Raw genomic sequence first — 9,329 nt, 5'->3', positions numbered from 1 at the left:
CGTGTACCGGGCAAGCCACGTGCCTGGTGCGCGTGTACGTGCGATTTCGGACGCACGTCGTCCTCTTCCTCCTCCCTCTAGAACACCCCCCTCCCCCCGCCCCAAAGGGGCCCTCCCTCAACTCCACTCCACCTCCAAGGTCTTCCTGGTGTCCTCGGCGCAAGCAGCTCGCACATGACGCTGAGGTCATGGAGGAGCATAAAAATACATGGTTAATTCAAGAGAAATACGAACATCGAGTCCCGAAGGGAGAGACAACACACACACACACACACACACACACACACACACACACACACACACACACACACACACACACACACACACACACACGGCCTGAAAGGAATGATCGAATGCACTTGAAGGACCGATAAGAGTAAAGGCGACGTTGTGTTTGTCAAGGACATCGGAATTGAAGGAAATGTTCACCTGAAAGGAGCGAATAATTAAGGTAAAACGACGAAAACACACGCAGGGAGGCCGGGAGGTAGGAGGAAAACAAAACAGGTAACACGAAGAGTGATTGATGTACAGAGACGGGAATAGCAATAGATTAATAAACAAATGGCGAACACTAAGCTCAGAGGGGGTCACCATGAAGTGGTGTGCGTAAAGCCTTTGACGTCACACGAAGAACGTTTGAGAGTGGGCGGGGCCCTCCCGGCTCGCGCCCGCCAGGTCACGTTGCTGGCAGCGTGGATCGGCAAGGGGGGAGGGACATAGTCGGGGATTGTGCGTCGGAGGAGCGGACGCAGGGACAGTGCAGCCGTGATTCGTGACCGAGAGGCATGGCCGGGCTAACCTGCGACGGGTTGAGCGCTTCGACCGAGCAGGGAGAGGCGAGCACGGGGTAAGGAAGGTGTACCTGAGCGAGAGGGGGATCTACGGAGGGATTAGGGGTCGGTATTCGTGCGGGAACTTCAGGTTACCCCGAGCTGTCCCGATGAACGTGCGCACGCGCGTTCGGGTAGCGAGAGTGTGCGTTAATCATATAAAAGGTGTTATTCTATTCATGAGTGATGTGATCATGTGGTGTAGTGTGATTAGTGTAAAGTGCATGGTGTAGTGTGATTAGTGCATGGTGTAGTGTGATTAGTGTGAAGTGCATGGTGTCGTGTGATTAGTGCATGGTCTAGTGTGATTGGTGCATGGTCGAGTGTGATTAGTGTGAAGTGCATGGTGTAGTGTGATTAGTGTGAAGTGCATGGTGTAGTGTGATTAGTGTGAAGTGTATGGTGTAGTGTGATTAGTGCATGGTCTGGTGTGATTAGTGTGAAGTGCATGGTGTAGTGTGATTAGTGCATGGTCTTGTGTGATTAGTGTGAAGTGCATGGTGTAGTGTGATTAGTGTAAAGTGCATGGTGTCGTGTGATTAGTGCATGGTGTAGTGATTAGTGCATGGTGTAGTGTGATTAGTGTGAAGTGCATGGTGTAGTGTGATTAGTGCGTGGTGTAGTGTGATTAGTGCATGGTGTAGTGTGATTAGTGCATGGTGTAGTGTGATTAGTGTAAAGTGCATGGTGTAGTGTGATTAGTGTAAAGTGCATGGTGTAGTGTGATTAGTGTAAAGTGCATGGTGTAGTGTGATTAGTGTAAAGTGCATGGTGTAATGTGATTAGTGTAAAGTGCATGTTGTAGTGTGATTAGTGTAAAGTGCATGGTGTCATGTGATTAGTGTAAAGTGCATGGTGTAGTTTGATTAGTGTGAAGTGCATGTTGTAGTGTGATTAGTGTAAAGTGCATGGTGTATTGTGATTAGTGTAAAGTGCATGTTGTAGTGTGATTAGTGTAAAGTGCATGGTGTAGTGTGTTTAGTGTGAAGTGCATGGTGTATTGTGATTAGTGCATGGTGTAGTGTGATTAGTGCATGGTCTGGTGTGATTGGTGTAAAGTGCATGGTGTAGTGTGATTAGTGTAAAATGCATGGTGTAGTGTGATTAGTGTAAAGTGCATGTTGTAGTGTGATTAGTGTAAAGTGCATGGTGTATTGTGATTAGTGTAAAGTGCATGGTGTAGTGTGATTAGTGCATGGTTATGTGTGATTAGTGTAAAGTGCATGGTGTATTGTGATTAGTGTAAAGTGCATGGTGTAGTGTGATTAGTGCATGGTTATGTGTGATTAGTGTAAAGTGCATGGTGTATTGTGATTAGTGTAAAGTGCATGGTGTAGTGTGATTAGTGTAAAGTGCATGGTGTAGTGTGATTAGTGTAAAGTGCATGTTGTAGTGTGATTATTGTAAAGTGCATGGTGTGGTGTGATTGGTGCATGGTTATGTGTGATTAGTGTAAAGTGCATGGTGTATTGTGATTAGTGTAAAGTGCATGGTGTAGTGTGATTAGTGCATGGTTATGTGTGATTAGTGTAAAGTGCATGGTGTATTGTGATTAGTGTAAAGTGCATGGTGTATTGTGATTAGTGTAAAGTGCATGGTGTAGTGTGATTAGTGTAAAGTGCATGGTGTAGTGTGATTAGTGTAAAGTGCATGTTGTAGTGTGATTAGTGTAAAGTGCATGTTGTAGTGTGATTAGTGTAAAGTGCATGGTGTATTGTGATTAGTGTAAAGTGCATGTTGTAGTGTGATTAGTGTGAAGTACATGGTGTAGTGTGATTAGTGTAAAGTGCATGGTGTATTGTGATGAGTGTAAAGTGCATGGTGTAGTGTGATTAGTGTGAAGTACATGGTGTAGTGTGATTAGTGTAAAGTGCATGGTGTAGTATGATTAATGTGGTGTGAGTGATGTGGTATAAATGTGCCTCAGATTTCCTGACCATCTCGCTGTCCCACACAGGATGGACCCATGGATCTCCCCGAACCTCAAATCAAAGCGGATGATCAAGAAAGAGGAAAAGGTACAAGGGTTGTGACTGCCATCTCAACATATCGGGTTTTACTTCATTCATCCATCTTTTGCGTTGCTTAGAATGATGGTGAAACAGATATGTTTGAAGACCACTTGTGTACGGCTTATGTAAGACTAAATTTTCTACATATATATGAATGACTAAATTGCCTACGTAAATATGAATGACTCAATTGCCTCAGTGCATATGAATGACTAAATTGCCGACGTAAATATGAATGACTAAATTGCCGATGTAAATATGAATGACTAAGTTGCCTCAGTGCATATGAATGACTAAATTGCCGACGTAAATATGAATGACTAAATTGCCGACGTAAATATGAATGACTAAATTGCCTACGTAAATATGAATGACAATTGCCTCAGTGCATATGAATGACTAAATTGCCTCAGTGCATATGAATGACTAAATTGCCTCCATACATATAAATGACTAAATTGCCAATGTAAATATGAATGACTAAATTGCCTACGTAAATATGAATGACTAAGTTGCCTCAGTACATCTGAATAATTAAATTGCCTACGTACATATGAAGGACTAAATTGTCCATGTACATATGAATGACTAAATTGTCTATGTACATATGAATGACTAAATTGCCTCCGTAAATATGAATGACTAAGTTGCCTCAGTACATCTGAATATTTAAATTGCTGACGTACATATGAATGAATAAATTGCCAACGTAAATATGAATGACTAAATTGCCTACATAAATATGAATGACTAAATTGCCCATGTAAATATGAATTAATAAATTGCCTACGTAAATATGAATGACTCAATTGCCCATGTAAATATGAATGACTAAATTGCCTACGTAAATATGAATGACTAAATTGCCTACGTAAATATGAATGACTAAATTGCCTACGTAAATATGAATGACTAAATTGCCTACGTAAATATGAATGACTAAATTGCCTACGTAAATATGAATGACTAAATTGCCTACGTAAATATGAATGACTAAATTGCCTACGTAAATATGAATGACTAAATTGCCTACGTAAATATGAATGACTAAATTGCCTACGTAAATATGAATGACTAAATTGCCTACGTAAATATGAATGACTAAATTGCCGACATAAATATGAATGACTAAATTGCCTACGTAAATATGAATGACTCAGTTGCCTCAGAACATATGAATGACTAAATTGCCTATGTAAATATGAATGACTAAATTGCCTCCATACATATGAATGACTAAATTGCCTACGCACATATGAATGACTAAATTGCCTATGCACATATGAATGACTAAATTGTCGACGTACATATGAATGACTAAATTGCCTACGTACATATGAATGACTAAATTGCCTATGTACATATGAATGACTGAATTGCCTACGTACATATGAATGACTAAATTGCCTACGCACATATGAATGACTGAATTGTCTATGTACATATGAATGACAAAATGAACGTGCATTGTTCGTTCCTTTTATTGAGGTCACTCTCGCACGTTCAGACTTTTTAATATCCGATCTCAACTTCCACTGAAGCACAATGGGGCGATGACGGTGGTTGGAGATTAGGAAAGATGTTAGAATGTGGAAAGGTGGTCCGGACCTCCGGTCCAACACTTTCATCCTCAAGGCCTTTTTATAGATCACAAAACGATTGTGCAGTTCTTACGTGATGTTCATCGATTTTGCCGTGCGGTGTGGGTGTTTAATATATTCGTGTTATTACCTCCATCACCACAGGAAAGTTACAAACTCCCTCACCGCCTGATCGAGAAAAAGAGACGCGACCGCATCAATGAGTGCATCGCGCAGCTCAAGGAGCTCCTACCGGAGCATCTCAAGCTAGCGGTGAGACTTGGATGGGAGAGTGGGGGAGGGAAGCGAGCTCTGCATTACAGCAAAGCAGATCTTTTAGGGAGATTAGGGTGTTGCATGAACCCGGTTGGTGTTCAATGTAAAAGTTCTCCCTTGGTTCAAATCCGGCTGTCTTTCACCCTCCCCCACCGCACCACCACCACCACGTGCCAAACTTGGCGCGGATCAGCACGTGCGTCGCCAATGACGCACGTGGTCACGGCCGAGTAAAGTGCAGCGGCTCCGATTTCCCTCCCCGTGCATCCGGATCACCCCCCTCACCCTCCCCCCCACCCCCACCCCCACCCCCTTCCTTCACGCATAGAGTGGGCTGTGGATCGCACTTGGACTCAAAGCTTCGTGACGCACTTCCTCGTGCGGTCTCTCGCTAATTGTAATATATTTGGCCGTGCGTTACTCATTCGCTTGACATCACGTGTCACCTTAAATCAGTGCTTCGTGCTCCGTCCCCATTAAACGAACCCACTCTATGACCTCTGAAGACATTCGATAGGGGACGCTAACCTGCCCGTGTTATTGACGTGAAATTGCAACACGATTGGTCTGAGCTTTTCTCTCGCAATCACGAGGCTGTTGCAGCAGACGGGAAAGGGTCTCGATGGACCTCCCTGTAAAAGATGGGTCCGTCTGTTTGGTGGTGGGTGTGTCATCATAAACCCCTCGGCTCGTGATGCTCAGAACCCAGGTTCAAATCCCGCATGCGATTCATGTATACACAAAGAATTAAGTTAAGCACCCCTACACAACGAATTAAGGTAAGCACCCCCTAATATATATTCTTTGTGTATATGTATACATTGGCATATATTCTAAGGTATGTGAGATCAAATAATGATTGGTATGACATTAGCAATTATCCATTGATGAAATTGAGTGATCAAAGTGAAAAAAAGTGATTGGTTGAGTCAGTGATCCGATCACGTGGGTCCTACACACGTTATTGACGCAAAGATCGCTAGAGGTCTTCTCAGAACAATGACTGTACGTTAGAAAACATAAACGTCATCCACACTGTCCGTGATGGACCTATAGCTCCATACTTAAATTGAGGTGAAAATATGCCTAAAATTCCCAAAAAATTTCACCTTAAATTATTCAGAATAAAATATTGAAAACGGCATGATTGTTATGTTTTTATGTGACCATAATATCACTTCTCCAGAAAATATAGCAATATCATGGGTATATTACACTGTTTTGACGACAACAAACTTGTAATGTGCGAGGTTGTAAAAAAACGGGGGGGGTGCTTAACTTAATTCTTTGTGTATACAAACTCATGAGCCTGAGCTGAATGTAAAAATAGGGATTGATGCCATTTTACTCCACAATGCTTTGGAGACAGTCGGCTCAGTGCTGTCGACAGCATGCTCCATTGTGCAATGGCCTTCCCCTTCCCCAACTCAATGACAAACTTGACAGATTCGAAATTAATTACGAGTTATAAAGCCGGATAGTCATAATGAAATGCGGCTACGGATGGCGATTGTCATATCATAGCCAGATGGATGTGCTGAGGGAGACGCCTGTACCCTTTAATCCCGATTGGAATTGTACCAGGGACACTTCAAACTAGTCGAATGTGTAGGATCATTGGGGAGTGGGGCCCACAACGGCTCACCCCGCCCACGTAGAGAGCCTCGCGGGGTGCGCTCCTCGTGCGTAACGTGTTTACAGCTTGCCGAGCCACCTCTATTTTTACACCCCTGTGTCCTGCGTGGGTGGTGTTTGCTTCTGGATTCCCCCACGTTTGTGGTTTTGCTGAACTCGACACATCCACTCGGAGCCCAAATCTGTTCCCTTTCCCGAGCTCTTGCAACCACCGTTTTAAAATCCCATTGTACAGTTAACTTGGAGTTATCTCAAACCTCAATTATCGATCGGAGTTATCCGCATCCAACATACGCACAAGGAGAGGAAAGGGAAGGAAATAAAACAAAATGGAAAAGGAAGTTGCAAGGAATTGATAAAAGATGTGTTTGGAGGGAGTTCCTCCATTTTTGCATATGTAATATTAAAACGGCCTTCTTCACCCAAAAATCGCCTCAGAATGGAGATGCCCAAATAATTGTACCACAGTGTGTATATACGATAAACTGATGAAAGTTATGGGTCGAACTAACTTGGTGACCTCTTGCAGGCACTCGGACATCTTGAGAAAGCCGTCGTGCTGGAACTGGCAGTAAAACACCTCCAGGCACTCACAGCACTCTGTCACCAGCAACAGCAGCGACTACATGCACTGCACACCGGTGAGCCTACCAAAAGAGGAAGCACGAGTAAAAATAACTTGATCATTAATCAGTCTGAACCAAATTGAGAGGTTTTCATAATCATTGATGTCTGGTGCTGCCAAACGAAATTTAATTATTTATGCTTTTCTTCATTGAGCCCGGTGTTGGCTTTGCGGTTAGGGTGCCGGCTTGGGATTCTAGGATCCTGGGTTCGAATCCCGGTCGATCGCTGAATTAATGCCAGGGGGGTTGACTCAGCCTGTCATCCTTCCGAGGTCGGCAAATTGAGTACCAGTTCACTGGTAATTCCCTGTGTCGCAAGAGGCGACTCATAGGGTTGGTGGCAGGAAGGGCATCCGGCTGTAAAACATTGCTTCAAAAAAAGGGGACCATGGTCCCCCAAAAAGGCCAACCCCTGCTCTGCGGGGAAAAATGGCCTCTAAAGGTGGTTCTATGCTTTTCTTAATTGCAACATCTGTCCGCACGCACAGGAGAGGTGGCAAACGTGTCTGCTGCCGACGCATCCTCGTTCACTTCGGGCTTCCAGTCATGCGTGCTGGAGGTTCAGACATTCCTGGATCGGCATGGAAGCCAAGCGCAACGAGATGTCCTGCTCACTCATCTACAGCATATCTGTGGAGAGCCAAGGGCGGTGGGGGCCTCGGCTCACTCTGCTACAGTGGTGCAGAGAAATACAGATCACGGTCCTCAGTTCGAGCCAGACGGGGCAATGGCAATGGCAGCGGCACGACGGTCTTCACCGACAGGAGGTGCAACGCTGTGCGATGATGGTGCCGTGGAGTTTAAGGCAATAGGAGGGCTGCGGCAGGATGAGACTAACACCACCTTTGCACCGCTCACGAGCTCGGCTCACAAGCAACAGCCAGACACCCTGCGCCGTGAGAACTGTGTGCCCGTAATACAACGTGTCGTGCCAGGGGATCTCAGTGGTAGTGACACAGACACAGATAGCGGCTACGGTGGTGAGACGGAGCGTGCAGAAATGAGGCCCACTCCTGGGGGTAAACGGTCAAACCCCACACCACCAATAATCCCCCTTGGCCCTGTTAAGCAAGCACGCTTCTCCGAGGACATATCACCCCCTGCCATCTCGCCTATGCTACGACAGCCCTTTTGCATGCCCTTGTGCTTCATGTCTGGGGCCTATGCACCAGTAGCCCAATCTTCGCACCTGACAACACCCTCTTTGCTCCAAACAGCTGCTATTGAATCCTTTTGGTACGGGCACACGGCTTCAATGGTGCAGAGCCACGCTTCTGTGCCAGGCACCTCTGGCCTGTTTCCTATGTTCCCCGTTATGGATACGGTTGGTGTAATTCCTGGAACAATGAGAGACTAGAGGGGTTGGGTTTTAGCTGGATAGTTGAACTAGTGCTGCTGCTTCCTGGCATAAGGATTCCCAATGCTCAGGACTATGGTGACCAGGTGCACCGCCGGTCGGTGCCAGGGCAATGTGCGAAAATGATATTTTCTTTAATGGGTAGAATGTCTGTGTACTACCTGCAGCAAGCGCAGAATGATGCCCAGGGACTGTTGCTATGAACAAGCCGGTACAAGAAAACGGGATAGCAAAAACTGTGTAAATGGACTGTACAATTGTTGTGTCTGCTTTATTGATGCCAGAAACAGGTCTGTCTGTTATCTAGTGTGTGCTAGAAATTACCAAGAAGGTATGCCAAGGTGCCTTTAAACCACAAGCAAAGCAAGGCCCGAATGTCCTTTTGTAAGACATGTACAGTGTTTGTACCGGTGACGTCCTGCTGAATGTCTAGTAAAGCTTATTGGTTAGAGAATGTTTTGTTTGTATATTACAGGTACAAGGCATGTACAAGCTAATGTAGGAACATTGTGTACTGGTTGTGAAGCCACAACCGCTCAAATCAACAACTGGTCTTCAAGTCGCTTTGGGAGCGGTTTGAGGAGGTAACGAGAGGGACAAAAAAACAGTTGGGGCAAATGTTCACAGTGTTGTAAACGAGGAAGCAACATACAGATGAAGAGGGACGAGCACGAGGGAAAGAGATGAAGTACTGAAGTACTTTTGGTACAGATAAGGGGAAGTGCCATGGCTTGAGTTGTTGGTGTTGTTTTGTATGCAGCCTGTGGCTGCTGGTTGCATCATTTCTCTGGAAGCACGTTTGTGCCACTGATGCAGTGCCCCAATTACCAGCAAGCTGGTACTCAATTTGCCAACCTCGGAGGGATGACATGCCGAGTCAACCCCCCCCTAGCGTTAATTCAACGATCGACCGGGATTCACTCAGGATCCCAAGCCCGCACCCTAACCGTTAAACCAACACCAGGTTTAGGGCCTGAGTGAACTTATAAATAGGCGAGTTTGAGTCAGAC

The 9,329-nt window shown here is 45.1% G+C and overlaps 1 protein-coding gene across 2 annotated transcripts; it reads left to right on the top strand.

Moving 5' to 3' along the window:
- The first annotated feature begins 626 nt into the window (after positions 1 to 626).
- On the top strand, positions 627 to 8,773 carry LOC137439061 (class E basic helix-loop-helix protein 40). Of its 2 annotated transcripts, none has more exons than XM_068134730.2 (5): positions 627 to 850; positions 2,791 to 2,851; positions 4,591 to 4,698; positions 6,866 to 6,977; positions 7,451 to 8,773. In XM_068134730.2, exons 1-5 carry the CDS (start codon positions 789 to 791, stop codon positions 8,317 to 8,319), a joined length of 1,212 nt encoding a protein of 403 aa, XP_067990831.2. In that variant the 5' UTR covers positions 627 to 788; the 3' UTR covers positions 8,320 to 8,773. The 2 variants fall into 2 exon arrangements, with proteins under 2 accessions (XP_067990831.2, XP_067990821.2); XM_068134720.2 differs by having other exon boundaries at positions 720 to 850; positions 2,761 to 2,851.
- Positions 8,774 to 9,329: the final 556 nt, after the last annotated feature.

This window comes from Myxine glutinosa, chromosome 1, assembly GCF_964187855.1.
Source record: "Myxine glutinosa chromosome 1, kmMyxGlut1.1, whole genome shotgun sequence".
Lineage (NCBI taxonomy): Eukaryota > Metazoa > Chordata > Myxini > Myxiniformes > Myxinidae > Myxine > Myxine glutinosa.
This window is presented reverse-complemented; position numbering and strand designations above follow the sequence as displayed.